At 40.0% G+C, this 21480-nt stretch overlaps 1 protein-coding gene across 1 annotated transcript in view; it reads left to right on the top strand.

The window, feature by feature from the left end:
• sucla2 (succinate-CoA ligase ADP-forming subunit beta) overlaps window positions 1-21480 on the top strand; it is a 103452-nt gene that overhangs the window by 26431 nt on the left and 55541 nt on the right. The window contains exons 2-4 of the mRNA XM_072270486.1: window positions 5572-5746; window positions 9618-9717; window positions 18266-18428. Coding sequence (XP_072126587.1) covers window positions 5572-5746; window positions 9618-9717; window positions 18266-18428 — 438 coding nt within the window. The remainder of the gene's footprint in view (window positions 1-5571; window positions 5747-9617; window positions 9718-18265; window positions 18429-21480) is intronic.

Here is a 21480-nt window from a genome sequence, read left to right on the forward strand (position 1 = left end):
TACAATGCCTACCTTTCTGACTTCAAATCCTACTGGCATTATTGATAAAATTTTAGGTTTAAATCCTTTGCAGAAGGGATTAATAGCAATTATTTATGATATAATTATGAAATTACAGCCAGGTATATCTGATAAAATTAAAAATGAATGGGAAAGGGAACTTCAACTTTGTTTACCTATAGAGAAATGGGATAAAATTTTTCAATTAGTTAGTACTTCTTCTATATGTGCTAAACATACATTATTACAAGTTAAGGCAGTATACAGAGCCCATTTGTCCAAAGATAAACTAGCTCGTTTTTATTCCCATATAAACCCTACTTGTGATAGATGTCACTCTGAAGTGGCTTCTTTAACTCATATGTTTTGGTCTTGTCCTCTTTTGGAAAAATATTGGAAAGATATTTTTGATATTATTTCAACAGTTCTATGCTTTGATTTAAAACCCCATCCTATTATGGCAATTTTTGGATTGCCAATGGTAGAACATAGATCTTTGTCTTCTTCAGCCTGTCGGATGATAGTATTTGTTACTTTAATGGTGAGAAGATCTATTTTGTTGAACTGGAAGCAAATTAATCCTCCAACTACATTCCAGTGGTTTTCTCAAACTATATTAAGTTTAAATTTAGAAAGAATTAGAAGTGATATTTTTGACCCTTTGGTTAAGTTTGAAGAAACTTGGAAACCTTTTTTGCAACATTTTCATATTATGTGATCTGACCTTTCCGAATCTTTTTTTAAAACTTAAATTATATGATTAGAGGAGCAGAGTTGACGATATTACTGAACGTGTCTGATACAAGATATTGGTCTAGCCCTGTTTTGTTCTTTTTTTTGGGTTTTTTTTCTTTTGGGGATTTTTTTTGTTTATACATTTTTTCTTTTCATTTCTTCTTTTATGACTAATTTCATTATGAGTTTGGAAGTCTGTTATATCTTTGTTACTTAAAATCCTTTTTATATATGCTGATTAAGATTATTCCAATCTCTTTGTACCAATTTTGTTGAGTTTATAATTTTGAAAATTAATAAAAAGATTTAAAAAGAAAAAAAAGTAGAAATAATGTATGTGCAGTGTAGTATTACTTATGGGAATCGGGAAGACAGCTTGCTGAGTACACTGATGATGGTGTGTTAGGTTGAGTCATCGGAGTTTGGGTGGTGCAGCGGTTCCCATCCTCTGAGCAGCGAACCGATACCGATCTGCGAAGCATGCAGGCGTACAGAGGTAGCCCGGACACATCCAGCACATCTTTAAGAAGAAAGCCGAAATAAACATGCTAATTAATTAGGTGCCACCGGGCACGTAATTTTTGGCCCAGATCAGAGGCGATTGCCGATTGTGTCACCTCTGAGCTGGGCCGACAATTACGCGTCAGGTGGCACCTAATTAATTAGCATGTTTATTTCGGCTTTTTTCTTAAAGATGTGCTGTGTGCCTCCCAGCTACCGCTGCATTCTCCACAAATCAGTATCTGTCCGCGGCCTGGGGGTTGGGGTGGTGGGAAACTTGGGTGTCGTCTTCTTCCATTAGGGCAGGCAGCTCATCTTCTCCTATGACTGCTGGCCTCGACGTCGAAGGTCAAGGTTCGTCGTCTGCTGTGGCTGATGTGGAAGGCTTGCTTGTCTGCTTAGCCTCGCGCATTTTTCTATCATACAGTTCTTTGTAAGCCCTCAAACCATCCTGCAAATATCCCCTAAGCCTATGTACCCTTTCAAAGTTAAAGTTGTACTTTATCATTGCAGTGAAAATCTCCCGCAGTTGCTTCACGTTCAGTTCGCTACTGCATTGGGTTTCGGTTGTTATCCTTTCCTCTTCCAATTGCATCAGCTCTTCATCTATCAGTTCTTGGTCATGGGATGCCAAAACCTTTTCAACATCATCTTCGTCAGCTTCCACAAGCCAAACTCACTTTGTCTTTACTTCATTCACCACGATCAAAATGCTTAATTATGTCTAGTTTTAAGCTAAGTGTAACACCCTTACGAGCTCTTTCAGGCTTTTCCGATGCCTTAGAACTCATCTTGCTGCTCACAGGCATGTGTTTAAGCAATGCCGGCTAGAATGCCATTCTGAATCCTGGGGAGAGCGGCTGCTTGGGGCACGCGCTGATTTTTTTTGTAACAGTGAAAACGCCTTCTGTTAGCGAAAACAGGGAACTAATGTAGGTCTTTTGTAACGGTGAGGTTTCATAAAGCAAACGTTTGAAAAGCAGGGGACGCCTGTATTATGTTCTAAGATTTTACACACAAGTCCTATGGTCAGTTGTATAACAAAATCACCACAGAATTGTTTTAAAATTACAAAGCACCTTCACATCGTCCTCTGCAAATGGCAGAATCTCCCTGTGGCTACCCATTTCAATTTGACTTTCCATTCCCTTTCTGTTATGTCTGTCCGTGGCTGCCACTAGTGCGATGCCAAGACCAAACTCAGGTTGAAGGAGTAACACCTTATATTCTGTCAGGGATGGCAACCTGATGAAATAAACATTGATTTCTCCTGAGTAATTTCTCCCCTCTATCCATTTCTCTTTTTCCATACCTTATTCTGGTTACACTCTCACCCCTTCTCCTCACTTGCCCATCACCTTCCTCTGGTTTCTCTCCTCCTTCCCTTTATGCAATGGTCCACTGGCCTTTCCTATAAGATTCCTCCTTTTTCAGCCCTTTATCTCTTCCACTTATCCCTTCCCAACTTCTTGCCTTCATAGCCTCCCCCACCCACGCACCTTTCCTCTCACCTGGTCTCACCTATCACCTACCAGCTTGTACTCGTTTCCCTGCTCCACCTTATTATCCTGGCTTCTGCTCTCTTTATTTTCAGTCCCATGAAGGGTTTCGTCCTGAAGCATTGACTGTTTATTCCCCTTCTGTAGATGCTACCTGACTTACTGAGATCCTTCAGCATTTTGTCTGTGTTGCTTAAGATTTCCAGCATCTGCAGAATCTTTTGTTTAAAATACGAAATTATTTTGTGATACAGGTGTCCCCCGCTTTTCGAACATTTGCTTTATGAAACCTCACTGTTACGAAAGTCCTACATTAGTTACCTGTTTTCGCTAACAGAAGGTGTTTTCATTGTTGCGAAAAAAGGCAGCGCGCGAAAAAAAGGCAGCACGCGCCCCGAGCAGCCGCTCCTCCCCAGGATTCGGAACGGCATTCTAGCCGGCATTGCTTAAACACGTGCCTGTGAGCATCCATTAGCAAGATGAGTTCTAAGTTACTGGAAAAGCTTGAAGGAGCTCATAAGGGTGTTACACTTAGCGTAAAACTAGACATAATTAAGCGTTTCGATCGTGGTGAACGAAGTAAGGACAAGGTGAGTTTGGCTTGTGGAAATTGACGAAGATGATGTTGAAGAGGTTTTGGCATCCCATGACCAAGAACTGATAGATGAAGAACTGATGCAATTGGAAGAGGAAAGGATAACAATCGAAACCGAATACAGTAGCAAACGGACCAAAAGTGAAGTCATCCAGGAACTGAACGTGAAGCAACTGCGTGAGACTTCCGCTGCAATGATAAAGTACGTCTTTAATTTTGAAAGGGTACGTCGGTTTAGGGCATATTTGCAGAATGATTTGAGTCCCTACAAAGAACTGTATGATAGAAAAGTGCGCAAGACTAAGCAGTCAAGCAAGCCTTCCACATCAGCCACAGCAGACGACGAACTTCGACCTTCGACATGGAGGCGGGCAGACATAGAAGAAGAGGACCTGCCTGCCCTGATGGACACAGACAACGAGATGACACCCCGGTGTCCCACCACCCCAACCCCTGGGCCACGGACAGATATCAATCCGCGAAGAATGCAGCGGTAGCTGGGACGCACCCAGCACATCTTTAAGAAAAAAAGCCAAAATAAACAAGCTAATTAATTAGGTGCCGCCCGGCACATAAATGTCGGCCCAGATCAGAGGCAATTGCTGATTGCATCGCCTCTGATCTGGGCCGACATTTAAGTGCCGGGCGGCACCTAATTAATTAGCTTGTTTATTTCGGCTTTTCTCTTAAGGATGTGTTGGGTGCGTCCCGGCCACCGCTGTACCGCTGCATGCTTCGCGGCAATGTATCGGTCATCGGCCTGGAGGTGAGGGGCCACTGCACCACCCTAACCTCTGACGACTCAGCCAAACACACCATCATCAGTGTGCTCGGCGCTGTCTTCCCAATTCCGGTAAGTGATACTACACTGTACATACATTATTTCTACTTTATATAGGCTGTGTATTCATCATATCATTCCTGCTTTTACTCTATGTTACTGTTATTTTAGGTTTTATGTGTTATTTGGCATGATTTGGTAGGTTATTTTTGGGTCTGCGAACACTCACAAATTTTTCCCATATAAATTAATGGTAATTGCTTCTTCACTTTACGACATTCCGGCTTACGAACCATTTCATAGGAATGCTCTACCTTCGGATGGCGGGGGGGAACCTGTAATGATCTTTTTGTCTTCTGAAACAAAAATCTTAATTTAAGTTTTTTTGTGGAAGGAACTAAACCATTTTGAAATAGGAACATGTTCATTTCAGTAACTGTGATGAGTTGCCCTCCTTCAGGAATCATTCATAATCTAGAGTAGTGGCATGACGTGTTTCTGTTCCTCACAACACCCATCTGTCATTCCTCTTCAGTTAAAGTGGAAATTTGATCCTTGGGTTCTGCATAGTTGATAACTACTGACTTGACTGAGGTTGCCAATTGTATTGCATATCTGACCCTTGCAGCCGAGTGTCAGAGGAGATTTGCTGATTGCTCTTGGCTGTCTTGGAAGCTCTGTCCCAGAATTGAAAAGCCACAGTTTTTTTTTGTAGGAATGATAAACAAACTGTTGGAAGAACTCAACAAATCAAAGAGTATCTGCGGAGGCTAAAGAATGTTTGATTTTTCAGATCAAGACCCTGCATCAGTCACAAGGTCCTCATGGGGGCATTAACAAAGAAGCATGCCTTTGCGAGATTGTTTTCTACCAGGTTATTCATTGACCTCTTACTATAGTCTATAGTCTTTCCATTTTATTTAAAAGTAGCACTGAGTTTCAAAACATAACTGAAAAGGTACAGAAACTTAAAAGTTTTGCCTTTACTGGGATTTTGCTAATTCCTCTTTGCTCATATCAATTTAAATATGGAATTTAAGAGAGCCCTGACTTACTGATATCAGTCTCCCTTTGTAACAATGCCCTACTTATCTTATATTCAGTTTGATTTACACAAACCTGTTGGATTGAGGCGCATGTTTACCTGGAAGTTCCCGTGCTGTTAAGTGAAATTTGCTGCGGCATCTGGAGAGGGCCAGTAATGCTTTAAAATATGTATTAGCTGGCATTCAATTCGGTGTTTGCTGAACATCACATTTTGTTGTTTTAGCTAACATAAGCGCATAAAATATTCAAATATTCTCAAATACTATTTTAGAAATTTTTCTAATTCAATTGCTTTGCAATTCGTTAGGTAACAAATTCCTATTAAATTTTTCTGGAGCTACAACATTAAGCTCTTTGCCTTCTATGGCACTTAACCCCTGGACCATATTTTTTAAACATCTTTTTCCATTTAGATTTTTGGTGGGCCCCTAAATCTGGTTGGAAATGACGCTCAGCAACAAGACAAAAGAAATCTTTCCCTTCATGAGTACCTCAGCATGGACTTACTGAAAGATGCAGGCATCAGGATCCCTAAAGGACAAGTTGCCAGCTCGGCTGATGAGGCCTTCAAGGCTGCCAAAGCAATAGGTATGTCTGTGTATGCAAGTTAACCTGTTATGATGATTTAAACGTCCTACTCATTTTGATGTAATGTTTGTATTTAAAAAGATGTGATTGAGAGCCAAAAAAGGGTAATGAAAATATCCATTCATTATTTTGGTTTTTCTGAAGGAAGCATTTGGAGAATTTCAACTGTTATTTCTGGATTTCAGGTAGTTGGCTTTCGCCAGGAGGTTGAATTAAAACTATGTACATAGAACAATGCTAATGTGAGTAGTACCTATCTTTGATCACTGAGTGGTGTGAGTCACTAGTATAATGTATAGAAAAGAAAATATCAGGGATGAGAGCAGGCTGCTTGCCTTCTTCAAAAATTTTTCCTACATTTTTCAATCTTGTCTAGCAAATATTCTAAATATTGAGAAATACTACCACCTAAATGCTAGAATGCAGCGGAATTTCTTTTTATAGCACCTGTGTATGCCTCAGGTGAGCTCTTCTATATCTAATTGTTGTGAATGAATTATCTTGTGATGAGTTTATACCATATCTGGACACTGTCCTTTTGTCCTCATTCAGAAGAAGGATGCACTCAGGTTGTTGGCAACTACCTCATGGCTCTTCAAGATCCATTACATGCCTCTGATTTATATATGTGCCTACAAATTGTATTTTATTAAAAAGAAATTGCACATAGCGCTAGCATGAGAAAAAAAGGATATTGGCCACATATCTAGTCTTTAAAAACAAAATTTGGTGTACTTTTCACCAAGTCAAACAATAAAACTTTTACCTATACTGTACCCAACCATTGGATTCCTGGAAATGAGTTTGTCTTGTGAGTAACAAGTAGGTTACACTACACTAAATGTAATTTAGTGCGATTAAAGGTGATCATACTTCTGATAAAACTTCTGACCAATGTTTTGGTAGTGACTCACTGTTCACCTATGGTAGAGTTCTTAAAAGTGCAGTGCATGCCCTTCTATATACCAAGGGAGTTCACTGTTATTGTAATTGTGGCTGTGTACATTCTTCTCCACCCACTTGTGCTATTGCTGGGGAAGTATTCTGAGCTCTACGGCGCCATGACTAAATTGCGAACCACACACCCTGGTGGTTTCTTTGTTGTTACTGGCAACTTCAACCATGCTAACTTAAAAAAAATTCTGCTTAAATTCTATCAACTTGTTGACTTTACTACCAGGATGAAGACACATTAGACCTGGTTTATACCAACATCTCTGGTGCAAACAAAGCTGCTTCCCTTTGGATTGGATTCTCTGAAACTTAACTGTTAAGCTAATTCTTCCATATGGACCACTGCAACTCAGTTAATTGAAGTTCCAAGAGACATTTTCAACATCTCTCTGGAAGAGTCCACTGTTCCCTTAGGCTTCCAGGCAGCCACCGTCATCCCAGTACCTAGGAGGGTAACGGTAACTTGCCTCAATGACCACCATCCAATGGCACAGACCTCAACAATGATGAAGTGGCTGGTTATGGATCACACTAAATCCCATCTTGCTTTTATATTGGACCCTTTTACAGTTTGCTTATTGTTCTGGTCAGTCTACTAATGATGCCAAAGCCCCTGTACTCCACTCCATCCTGTCCCAGTTAGAAAATGGTACTTTGTATGCCAGGTTGCTGTATCTTGACTTCAGTTTGGTGTTTATTATGATCAAACCTCAGAAACTGGTGGGTAAACTGTCCACATCTTCTCTCTGTAACTGGATCCTGTACTTCTTTACAGAAAGGCCACAGTTAGCTGTGTTGGCAGAAACATCTCTACCTCCATCATACTGAGCACCAGTGAGCTCCATGGCTATGTGGTTACCCTGCTGCTGTTCATGTTGCTGGTGCATGACTGCACTGCTAGACCTAGTCCAAACTGAATCGTTAAGTTTGCTGATGACACAGCAGTGGTTGGCCTCTTCAACAACGAAGATGAGATGGCATTCAGAGAGGAGGTAGAGCAGCTGGTAAAATTGTCTGAACACAATGTTGTCAAGACCCCTCAACCATTAGGCTGTTGAACAAAAGGGGTTAACTAAACTCATTTAAGGACTCTCTTATCTTGTTATTTCATGCTCATTATTTATTGTTGTTTATTATTTGCATTTGCACAGTTTGTTTAGTTTACAGTTCCTGATGTTTATAGCTTACAGTTACTATTCTATAGATTTGCTAAGTACGCCCACAGAAAAAGAAGCTCAGGGTTGTATGTGGTGATGTGTATATATTCTGACAATTAATTTTTCTTTGAACTTTGAACTTTTGAACTTTGAACCAAAGAAATGATTGTGGACTTCAGGAAGGTGCAGACTGACCTCTCCTCACTGCACATACATAGCACCAGTGTGGAGAGAGCTAGGAACACCAGATTTCTAGCCAATCTTACTTGGTCCCTCAACACTACCTGTTTGGTCAAGAAAGCACAGCAACATCTCCACTTCCTGAGGAGATTGAGGCGAGTGAGACTCTTCCCCCCCATTTTAACCCATTTTTACTAGAGCATCATTGAGTATCCTGACCAGCAGCATCACTGTCTGGTATGGGAATTGTAAGGCATCTGATCATAAATCCCTATGAAGGATTGTGAGGACCACTGAGGGGATCAGCACGGTCTCGCTTCCATCCATCGGAGATATTTATCAGGTGCTCTGCATATGCAGGGCCCTTGGCAATGTCAATGATCCCTCCCATCCATCCAACAATCTCTGACCCCTACCATCAGGCATTAGGACAAGAGCTGTTAGGATGAGAAACAGCTTCTACCCTCAGGTCGTAAAATTACCGAACTCCATGCCACCACTCAGGTCTCATCACATGAAGCATCAATAGCATTATACTGTTTTCTTTTTAACTTGTATCATATATGTACCTTATTACTTATTTTATTTGTGCTAATATCACTTAATATGTTATGTGTGTGAGTTATATGTGCTGTGTTGTGTACCTTGTCAGGAGGAACGTTTTGTTTCGCAATACAAACTGTATGGTTGAATGACAATAAATTGAACTTGATAGTGTTTATCTTTTCAGCTGTGCAAAAATTCAATGAATATGATTATATTCTTGTTTTCTCCTCAAATGACTCACCCTCCTTTCACAAATCAACATCATAAATCAAGTAACATTGTATCTGAATTAACTTTAGTACCTGCAAGGCAAGTATATTTTTACATATTGTAAGCAGTTGTCAAAACAACCCACAAGCTGTGGCAAGATTTCCTTGCCCTTATAGTTCAACAGTCTTATTATGACACTCAATCTTAGTGATTGATTGTTATACATATATAATATTTTCTGCACCAGTGCGCCCAGCTCTCTCTATAAATCAACACTTCCTAGATTTATGTCTTTTAAACATTATTCTGTATTTATATACATACCTACCAAAATCAATATATAACATTTTCCTCATTACATATCATTTACAATTTGGCACTTTCTTGTTAACTTAGCCTCTTTAAGCCTTTTGTACATTCTTTGCTCTGCATAGTCCTGTTTCTACCATATACTCCCTGGGATGAAGAAAATCCAGTATTCATTCCTTACCTGTATTAAGGGTCATGTCTTTCACCTCTGTGATATGTGTAGTTTGGAAAAATAGCTGCCATATTTTCTTCAGTACAACAGTAGCTACATTTCAGATGCAGTTTATTGACAGTAACCTGTGAGGATCTCTTAACGGTACTATGGTAATACAAGTTTGTTGTTTTGTGGTTGGCTACACTTCAGCTGATACATATTGTCATCCAAAAGTGAACAATTCCTGATTGTGGATGGACTCATTTGTCTCCCTTCCCTCTTTGGCACTCTCCCAGCCCTTCATAGAAGAATGTCAAATGCTTGTGCTCATAGGATTAATGAATCCTTCTTGCTCTAACAGGGTCAAAAGATGTGGTGGTGAAAGCTCAGGTGCTTGCTGGTGGTCGTGGGAAAGGAGAATTTGAAGGTGGTCTGAAGGGAGGAGTGAAAATCGTGTACTCGTAAGTCTGGAGATTACAATTCAGTGTGCTGTAATTAAATGCACTGCTTCTACAGTAGGTTCTCCTGCCCTAGCATTCAAACTGTTGAAATTGCATGCTGAGCAATACTCTCGAAGTAATAAGTGACTTCTCTCTTGACTATAGCAGTGAAAATATGATTATATTCAAGAATAATAAAGAATGAACATTTTGTCATGTTGTCGAAGTTATGTTGCTTCAGGCAGCTTAAGTAATTTCAAACTTTCTTGGAATTTAAAATTGTGGAAAGTGTCCAATATATCAGTAGTTGAAAGAATTTTTATCTCTTCTTTCCAGACTATCACTTACTCCTGGGTCGCATCCTCCTTCCCTTTCTCCTATGGTCCTCTTTCCTCTCTTCTCAGATTCTTTCTCCAGGTCTTTACCTTACCCACCCACCTGGCTTCACCTATCACCTTCTAGCTAGCCTTCTTCCTCTCACCCCACCTTTTTATTCTGGCGTTGTCCCCCTTCCTTTTCAGTTCTGGAGAAGGGTCTCAGCCTGAAATGTTGACTGCTGCTTAACCTGCTGATTTCCCCCAGCATTTTGTGTGTGCTTTGAATTTCCAGCATCTGCCGACTTTCTCGTGTTTATAATTATATGCCAGTTAGCATGATGTAATTGTGTGGTAAGATATTGGAGTCCATTATTAGGGACAGGGTTTGGAGTTATTTAGAAGCACATGAAAAAATAAATCGATTTCAGCATGGTTTCCTTAAGGGGAAATCTTCCCTGGCAAATCTGTTGGAATTCTTTGAGGAGGTAACAGGCAACATAGACAAAAGAGTGTCAGTGGATGATGTTTAAGTGGATTTTCAAAAGGATTTGGACAAGGTACCACATGTAAGGCTGGTAGATAAGTTAAGCGTGGTATTACAGGAAAGACCATAGCATAGACAGAAGAGTGACTGACTGGTAGAAGGCACAGTGTGGGACTTTTCTGGTTTGTCTGCCAGTGACAGGTGTTGTTCGGCAAGAGGCAATGTTAATTCCGCTATTTTACATGTAATTGATGGCTCTGTGGTCAGGTTTGCAAATGATACAGAGTGGAGGGGTGAATAGTGTTGAGGAAGCAGGAAGTCTGCAGAAGGATTTGGGCAGATTCGGTGAATGCACAAGAAATTGGCAGATGGAATAAATGTAGTGAAGTGTAAGGTCATGCACGTTGGTAGAAGAAATAAAGGCATAGACTATTTCTAAATGGGGAGCAAATTCAGAAAACAGAGGTGCAAAGGTACTTGGGAGTTCTCGTGCAAGATTCACTGAAGGTTACTTGCTGATTGAGTCAGTAATAAGGATGTGCAAATGCGGTGTTAGCATTCAATTCGAGAGGACTAGAATATAAAAACAAGGTTATAATGCTGAGGCTTTATAAAACATTAGTCAGATCACATTTTGAGTATCCTGAGCAGTTTTGGGCCTCATATATAAGAAAGGATGTAGTTGTTGGAGAGGGTAGAGAAGGTTTGTGAGAATGATTCCAGTAATGAAAGGGTTCATGTATAAGGAGCATTCAATGGGCCCTGTTCCTGGACTTGCTGGAGTTTAGAAGAATGAGGGGGGTGTTTTCACTGAAAGTTATGGAATATTGAAAGGCCCAGATAGAGTGTAGAGGATATTTCCAATAGTGGCAGAGTTTCAGAATAGGACAGAGATGAGGAATATCTTTAGCCAGAGGGTTGTGAATCTGTGGAATTCATTGTCACAGTTGGCTGTAGAGGCCAAGTTATTGAGTATATTTAAAGCAGAGATTTATAGGTTTGTTTGATTAGTAAGGGTGTTGAAAGGTTACAGAGTAAAGACTGGATGGTTGGTTTGAGAAGGGAAATAAATCAGCTATGATTGAATGGCTGAGAAGTCTCAATAGTCCAAATGGCTAAATTGGTGGTCTTAGAGTCCCCAGGTCCTGATGGCATATATCCCAGAATATAGAAAAAAAACAAGTGAAGAGATTGCTGGAGTTTGACAAGGATCTTTGTGCCCTAATTAGTAATAGACAAGGTCCTGGAGGACTGGAGAGTAGCAAATGTTGTTTGTTCAGGAAGGGAAGTGAGGATAATCCAGACAATTATAGTCAGTGAACGTCACATTAGTACTCGACCTTCACTAATCCAGTACCATTGGGACTTGAGGAGTGCTGGATCAGTGAAAATGCCGAATTACAGAAGGATCACATTAAGCATAATCAGTGCCAGATTATCGAGGGAACCGGATTACAGGTAGTCAGATTAGTGAAGATCGACCTGTACTAGGGAAGCTATTGGAGAGATTGCTGTGAAATAGGATTTATGGACATTTGGAAAAACTTGGCCTGCTTATCAACAGCTGGTTGCACCTTATAAATGTATAATTTTTGAGGAGGTGACAAAGCTGCTTGATGAGGGTAGGTTGTGGACATTATCTGCATGGACTCTAGCAAGGTATTTGATAAATTTTCTTGTATTAGGTTGACTCAGAAGATAAAATGTAGGTGATCCAGAATACATCCCTAGTTTGATTTCAAAACTGGCTTGCTCATAGAAGACAGAGAGTTGGAGCAGAAGGCTGTAATCGAGCTGGAGATCTGTGATCGGTGGTGTTCTTTAAGGATCTCTTATTTATTACTTGTGATATATAATGATGACTTGGGTGGATTAGGACGTTTGCTGATGATGCCAAGATTAGTTGGGTTGTGGACAGTGTGAAGGACTATGACAGAATGCAGTGGAACATGGATTCAATTCCAGATGTGGAAAGAGAAGTGGCAGATGGAGTCTAACCTGGGCATGTGTGAGGTGTTGCACTTTAGGAGGTCAAACGGGGAAAAAAAAGTATACGGTTAACAATAGCCTTTCCCTATAGTTCCTACTGTCTAATCCAGGCAGTATCCTAATATACCTCTTCTGCACCTTCTTCCACAGTCTCTTCATCCTTCCTTTTATGGGGTGACCAGAACTGCACACAAACTCCAAGTGTGGTCTAACTACAGTTTTAAATAGCTGGAGCGTTACTTTCTTACTCTAATACTCATCACCCCTACATATGAAGACAAACATTCCATACACCATCTTCGCCACCTTATCCACTTGCATTGACATTTTCAATGAACTATGGACTCGGGGCCCCAAGATCCTTCTATACCTGAATGCTATTAAGAACATAGAACATAACAGCCAGGTATAGGCCCTTAAGCCCACAAAGTTGTCCCAACCGTTCAATCAAATCTAAAAATCAGTCTAAACCTCGCCCTCCTGAACAGCATTCTACATTTCCATTCATCCATCTACTAATAACTTTAGGAGCCTATTGTTAGGGGAGGGATTAGACAGTAGGAACTATAAGGAAAGGTTGGGCAAATTTCAGTTGTTTTCCCTAGAGCTTCAGAGTCTAAAGGGAGACATAGTTGAGGGTTTTAAAATAATGAGAGGAATAGATAGGGTCAGTAATCAGAGTCTTTCCCCAGTATAGAATGCTAATGCTACAATGGATAGCTTTAATGTAAGGGAGAGACAGATGTGCAGAGAGTTGCTGGTGTCTAGAAAATACTGTCAGGTTGGGTGGTGGAAGCAGACACAATGGTAGGATTTTATAGGCATTTAGACGTTCCATGTGAACATACAGGGAATGGAGGGATATAGATCACTTGCAGGCAGATTAATTTGGCATCATGGTCAACACAAATACTGTGGGCCAGTGGGCCTCTTCCTGGGCTGTGCTTTGACATTTTGCTGCTGGTTTTTGTTTTTATTGAGCTACAGGCAGAAATTGTCTCATATTTACATATTACAGTAGGTTACATACTACAATAGGATCGCAGTTTGCTCCTAACAGATTATTTGCAGCACAAAGCTACCATCTGCAAGCAAACTTTACACAAGAGCTGATCTGACACAGTGACAACAGAATTACATCAGAGATGGCTAGTGCTGATTTGTCAAGGGAAGGTCTTGTCTGGTTAATCTTGTTGAACTTTTAATGGCAAAATGAGTTGTTGAGGGCAATGTAGTTGTATAAGTGGGACACAACATTTGTCAAACCACAGCTGTGCAGTTGTAGAAGTGAATGATAGTGATGGAAAGATTGTAGAAATGATTCACCAGAATGTTGCCTGGTGTGGAGGATTTCGATTATGAAATGAGGCTGGGTCTATTTCCCTGGAGCAGAGAAGGTTAAGAGGGACATGGTTAAGAGCTTGAGAACATGTACCACTAGGCTCAAGAACAAATTCTATCCCACTGTTATAAAACACTTGAATGGACTTTCTATGATAAAAGTGAACTCTTGATCTCTAAGTGTACCTCATCATGGTCCTTGTACCTAATTTGTCCACCCGCACTGCACTTTTTCTGTAACTGTGCACTATATTCTGCATTTAATCATTTAATTCCCTTTGTTCTCCTTCAATGTCTGAATGGCATGCACATGAAAACTTTTCATTATCCTAGCATATGTGACAGTAATAAACCACCTGTAGCTAATGAAGATGCAAAAATCATTGTTAGCACTCTAGCAATTTCCTCCCTTTCTTCCTACAGCTTCCTGGGATAGATAGGATGCATAGAGTTGGGGGCGATGTATTAGCATGGATAGAGGATTGGTTAACTAATAGAAAGCAGAGAGTTTGTGATACGTAAGTGTTACTCTGTTTGGCAGTCAGTGGTGAGCGGTGTGCTGCAGGGCTTGGTGCTGGGCCCGCACATGTTCACGAGATACACTAACAATCTGGAAGAGGGGATCGAGTGTAGTGTATCTAAGTTTGCTGATGATAACAAAACTGAGTGGAAAAGCAAATTGTGCATAAGATGCAAAGAGTCTTCAGAGAGATATGGATAGGTTAAGTAAGTAGGCAAAGGTCTGGCAGATGGAATACAATGTTGGTGAATGTGAGGTTATCCACTTTGGAAGGAAAAATGGAAGAGCAGATTATTTAAATGGTAAAATATTGCAGCATGCTGCAGAGGGACTTGGGAGTGCTTGTGCGTGAATCACAAAAGGTTGGTCTGCAGGTGCAGCAGGCTATCAAGAAGGAAAATGAAATGTTGGCCTTCATTGCTAGAGGGATTGAATTAAGAACAGGGAGGTTATGCTGCATCTATACAGGGTACTGGTGAGGCCGCACCTGGAATACAACGTGCAATTCTGGTCTCCTTACTTGAGGAAGGATGTACTGGCTTTGGAGGCGGTGCAGAGGAGGTTCACCAGGTTGATTCTAGAGATGAGGGGGTTAGACTATGAGGAGAGATTAAGTTGCCTGGGACTGTACTCGGTGGAATTCAGAAGAATGAGAGGAGATTTTATAGAAACATATAAAATTATGAAAGGGACAGATAAAGATAGAGGCAGAAAAGTTGTTTCCAGTGGTAGGTGAGACTAGAACTTGGGGACAAAGCCGCAAGATTTGGGTGAATAGATTTAGGAGGGAGATGAGGAGGAACTGCTTTTCCCAGAGGGTGGTGAATCTGTGGAATTCTCTGCCCAATGAAGCAGTGGAGGCTATCTCAGTAAATATATTTAAGGAAACGGACAGATTTTTGCATGGTAGGGGAATTGAGTGTTCTGGGGAAAACGCAGGTAGGTGGAGATGAGTCCATGACCAGATCAGCCATGATCTTATTGAATGGCGGGGAAGGCCTGTCGGGCCAGATGTCCTACTCCTGCTCTTATTTCTTATATTCTTGTACTATCAGCTCTGGGGTTTTATTCACTTTAAAGTGCTCCAATATTTTTAGCTCTTCCACCTTCCTGATACAGATATGCTCTAGATTATCCCGTGTACCTCTCCCTTAAACCTCCCACTTCCATGTCCTTCTCCCTGGAGACTACAAATGCAAAGTATTAATTTAGAATCTGATTCCTATCTCCTGATTTCAAGACTTCCTGTGGTTGCTGAGGAGCCTGTTCCTTCCTTAGCTATAATGAACCAATTTACTGATTATTTGGAGACTCTTTTATTTTCAACTTTTTTGATGTTCAGTTTAAAGATTTGGAATACAGTCGGCCCTCCTTATCCACGAGTTCGACCAACCGTGAATTGAGAAAACCCGGAAGTGCTTTTCCAGTACTTGTTGTTCAAGCATGTACAGACTTTTTTTTCTTGTCATTATTCCCTAAACAATGCAGTATAACAACTATTTTACATAGAATTTACATTGTATTAGGTATTATAAGTAATCTAGTGATGATTTAAGGTATACAGCAGGATATGCGTAGGTCATCGTGGTTCAGGATTGAAAAAAAAACAGAAGTTCTCTTACTAGGTAAGTCGGAACAGGTACATCCAGTATTATTTAGTGTCAGTTAGTCAAACGTTTGTCTTCGTTTATAGCATATATTTTACCTTTCTATGCATATAAAACACTTAAGAAACGTATGTTTCAGCACTGGGCTCGGGAACGGAAATTCCCAAGTTTGATCCAGTGACAGATCTCTCCCGAGCATGCTCTCCATCCGTGCCGGGTTGATGTGAAAGATCAAAAACCCAAGACCCCAAAACTCAATAATTAAACCTCTGCGTTGCTTAGTAATAATGGTAGCTTTCATTGGGGCAGGGCCTTTCTCATTTTATCCTTTAAAATTGTTCCGATCATTGACTGACTGTAGCCTAACGCTTTTCCAATGACCGATGGTGTTTTACCTCTTTCCGATCGCTTTATTATTTCCACTTTATTTTCAATTGTGATCGTGATTATTTTCATGAACAGAAACACTGCGGATTCACAGCTCCTCCGCCGGGTCTTAATGTTCACCGCACTGAGACAGGTTAAATAAGGGCTGGGGTTCTGCTGGGTCCTAAGGTCCACTGCATTTAGACAGGTTGAATAAGGGACTTGAGCATCCGTGTTTTTTGGTATCCGCGAGGGGTCCCGGAACCAATCCGTCGCGAATATGGAGGGCCTACTGTATTTCACTTAAGTCAGGTACTGCCATTGTTAAGTAATTGTCATACTGTTTAGTAAGTATATTGAAATTACTGAGGGAAAATAAAACCTTTCAAAGTCCCAGTTGTGAGCATATGATGGATCTCCTTGAATAAGATAAACCTAAGTGTAATTTAAAATCTAATTAAATACGAATCACAGACTTGTGTCAATTGTCTGCTTTACTGTCATTAATGTGATTCTTTGAATATATTTCTGAATTCTGTAACAAAGGAAGTTAAATCTAGTGTTAAGGATGCCTTGCAGGCTATCTTATTTCCCCAGCTACTTGCTTGATGTCAGTCCAGCAATGAATGTTTATTAGATTCTTCCTTCAGTTGGGTCACAGTATTGCCTTTTGGACTGTCATGTTTGTTCCAGCTCTGTATATTGTAAATACCCTTGTATTTATACTTGTCCCTCTCTCCGTAGCCCCACAAGTTCTTTTCTTTCATAGACTTGATGGGGTCTCCTTTTGAATACTCGTTTATTATGGTATACATCAGAAATCCTAATTACTTGATGTGTGTTTAAACAAAAATATCTTTTTGTCACTTTTGGAACAAATAGAGTATTAATTATTGATTTAAAAATGGGCAGTGTGAGAGGGGCAGGGTTACTAAGATGTGCCAGTGTCAGCCGTTGCTCTCTACTTGGACCTAGTTCCCAGATGTTGGAAAACCACACTAAGTTGATCGAACTGAGCTGATAGTATTATTGTGTTCTGTGGTTAGGTCATTAATGAAAGGCCCATCAGGTTATCTGATTGCGAAATGTCAAAATGATCAGATGTCTGACTATATGGCTTATCGGACAGTCTTACAAAGGATTAACTTAATCATATGTGGGATAGGCTACGTTGGGATGCCAAGTTACTCCCCTGGGTGATATTAATAAACCAGTAATGTCTACGGAAAAACATCTGTGTTTATTGCCCAGAATTATTGAGTTATCCTGGTGGAAATTGAATTTTTTGCTTAGGGATAATTCCATTCTATTCTCATTTTTTTTATTTGTGAGAGGACCAATTGTTCTGAACAACCTACACTTCCATTTCCTTGCACGTTTGCTCTGAATGGAGATAAATAGCACTCTTCTATTCTGACTCAATTGTGTAAAAGAACTTAAGATTTTTGTGTAGTGTCTGTCATAAAGTTGATGCTTTAATTTTACAAACAAGCGATCCAGCCCTCATGAAGGATTTTGGCCTGAAACTTTGACTGTTTACATTTTTCCATTGATGCTGCCTGGCATGCTGAGCTCCTGCAGTATTTTTGTCTATTCAATTTTTAGATGGTTCCCTGGTTTTTCACATGTTACTTTTTGAAGAGTGAGAAGAAAACAATTAAATATCTAAACCAAAACAGCTCTCTAATCCGAAACAGCTCCACAAAAAAGGCACCTTCAAGGGAAAGATTTGTTGCTTGAATTATTCTTTCTCAAAATTCATGGTTACGTTGTAAAATTACAGTTTTGGTCTTTGATTTGACTTGGTTTGTCTGTTTATTTCAAGTTTGCACATGTTGATCAGTTAGATAAGAATTTCAAAAACATTTAAAAATTTCTTGTATTAAAAGCTGTCAATTTATGTTTTTTGCTAATTATGTTTAGTAAAGTATTGATACCCTTGCAGCCCAGAAGAAGTCCGAGATATTGCTTCAAAGATGATTGGAAGAAAACTAATCACTAAACAAACTGGAGAGAAGGGAAGGATATGCAACAAGGTGTTTATCTGTGAACGCAGGTATCCAAGAAGAGAGTACTATTTTGCTATCACAATGGACAGATCTTTTCAGGTGAATAGTTATGTTGTTCATAACTTCATTAGTCAAATACTAAGGATGAAAAGCAAGAATTATTGGAAACATTCAACTTTTTGGGCAGTATCTGTGGGATAGAGAGACAGTTAACCTTTTCGGTTTGAAGAATGAAGATGCTGAAATTCTGAAATAGAAGTTTTTATGTTTAGCTTGGTGAATGGTCATTGATCTGAAATGTTTATCTCAAACCACAAATACTGTCTAATATTTGGAATGTTTCCAGCATTTTTTATTTTATTCATGTTAGTTTATGGCTACTATATTTAAATATAGCAATTCTTTTGGAACAGCAAATTGCAGAAAATTAGTTAATGCTTTGTTTGAAGGGTATTAACGTTACTTGAGTTTTCATCATATTGAAATTTTTGTGTGAGATGTTGCAATAAGTATCACCAAACTAGTTCCTATCTAACCTTGGCTCAAGTAAGCTTTGCGGCATTTGGATCATGAATAGAACTATTGTAATTTTAGTCTTTTCCATATCCTTTGAGAAAGACTCAAGCTGTAATTTTCCAATTGCCATATTGATTGAAGTTGGCTAATCCTGCATTGGAACTAAATTTGCATCTTAGAATTCTTTGACAACCATGGCAAGTTGTTGTTAACCTGTTGTATTGCCATACAGACTGTAAATAGGTTGATAGGTCCTTTAGCCACTGACTCCACACCCATCAAGTACCTGTACACACCACTAAGCTGAAATTTTTGCTGATATGGAAGTAAACAGAAATGTTTTAACCCTGGCTGAAGGAATGGCATAATATTAATTGACTTCTTTGTATCAGTTTTTACAAAGTAAGATTGTAGAAATTAGAGAAGAAATAGAAAGTAAAAATGCTCAGGTTGTTAGAGAAATAACACAGTATCTGGTTTAACGTACTTCCAGAATGGCAGTTTAATGAGAGGATGGAAGGTTCACAGTTTTTCACCTTTGCTCATGTAAGAGAAAGGGTTAAGAACCACCTATACAAAATGTTCATCCAAACCAACCGGTTGCATTCCACTTCAACTCACATTCCCATTCTACCAGTTGGGCTTTGACTTCTCTTGTTAGCCACAGTTAATTCATCTCTTGTTTAGAATACTTCTTCCACTTTGGGGTGTATATATCCTGTGCCTTCCAAATTGTTTCCGGAAATTCCAGCCATTGCTGCCGTACTGTCATCCCTGCCAGTGTTCTTTTCCAATCAATTCTGGCCAACTCCTCTCTCATGCCTTTGTAATTCCCTTTACTCCACTGTAATGCTTTGACTTCTCCTTCTCAAATTTCTTGGTGAATTTGATCATATTATAATCACTTGCACCTAAGGGTTCTTTTACCTTATGATCTCTAATCAATTCTGGTTCATTACACAACCGCCAATCCAGAATAGCTGATAGTGGGCCCAACCACGAGGTGCTGTAAGAAGACATCTCGTTGGCACTCTAGAAATTCCTCCTGTAATCCAGCACCAAACTGAGTTTTCCAATCTATCTGCATTTTGAAGTCCCCCATGACTATTGTAACATTGCCCTTTCGGCATGCATTTTCAATCTCCTATCAGGGTCTTTTTCCCTCTGCAGTTCCTTAGCTCTATCCACAATTATTCAACACCTTCTGACTCTATGTTACCTCTTTCTAGTGATTTGATTTTTTTTTACCAACAGAGCAACTGCCTTCCTGCCTGTCCTTTCGATACAATGTGTATCCTTGGATATTACCTAAGCTCCCAGCTAAAATATTCTTTCAGCCATGTTTCAGTGATGCCTACAACATCATACACTGCAAGTTCATCTACATTATTCCGCATACTGCACACATTCAGTTCTGTATTCTCCTTTTTCGATTTTGTTTGATTTTTATGTTGCAACTCATTCTGTTGACTGCAATTTTGCCCTATCATCAGCCTTTCCTGACTACACATTGCCTCTGTTTATAAACCAGCTATTTCTACGATTCTTCAGAATAAATTGTTGAGCCAAAATTCCAATCTTCTGGCATATTAGGCTTAGTACCGATCTACTGGTACCTTATCAGCTAAACCAATGGGGAAGCTAAAGGTGATTCTGTTTGCTTTTGGCGGAGCGGTTAGGGGGTTATGGTGAACATGACAATAGAAGTAGAAGGAGGAGAGACCTATTTATTCTACTGTTTCATAAGGCCAAGGTTGATCATCTTCTGAGCATCACTTCTCTGCACATATCACATGGTTCTTTTAGATCCAAAACAAAACCTAGCTGTACTTATTTTGAATGTTGGCTCTGACTGAGTCTCCACAACCATCTTGGGTAGAGTATTCTAAATATTCACTACCTCTAGGTGAAGAAATTTCTTTTCATCTCAGTCACGAATAGCTGACCTCTTTATATTGGGTTTCTGATCCCTGGTCCTGCCAGGGAAAACAACATTTCCACATTGAGCCTGTCAAGCTCTTTAAAGAATTTGATGTTTCTGAATGAGATCCCCTTTTTGTTTTTCGAAGTGCTGGAGAGTGTAGGCCCTGTCTGATTAATTTCTCTTCACAAGACAAATCCCAGCTCCCTACCACCAAATTCCAGTAATTAATCTGGTAACTCTCTACTCTCGGTGTGTTGGTGCGTGGCCAAGTGGTTAAGGCGTCGGTCTAGTGATCTGAAGGTCGCTAGTTCGAGCCTCAGCTGAGGCAGCGTGTTGTGTCCTTGAGCAAGGCACTCAGCCACACATTGCTGTGCTACAACACTGGTGCCAAGCTGTATTGGCCCTAGTGCCCTTCCCTTGGACAACATCGGTGGCGCGGAGAGGGGAGACTTGCAGCATGGGCAACTGCTGGTCTTCCATACAAACCTTTCCCAGGCCTGCACCCTGGTAACTGTCTAAGGCGCAAATCCATGGTTTCACGAGACTAACGGATGCCTATTATTATTATTTACTCTCTGTCTCCCACGATTCGGGGAATCAGAAATGCAACCAATATTCCAGATGTACACTCTCCAATTGATCTATGAGAGCATGATAATATGTTTTTACTATTGTGTTTGTTTCTTCTTGCTGTGAAGGCCAGTGTGGTAT

This window comes from Mobula birostris, chromosome 10 (genome assembly GCF_030028105.1).
Source record: "Mobula birostris isolate sMobBir1 chromosome 10, sMobBir1.hap1, whole genome shotgun sequence".
Classification (NCBI taxonomy): Eukaryota; Metazoa; Chordata; class Chondrichthyes; order Myliobatiformes; family Myliobatidae; genus Mobula; species Mobula birostris.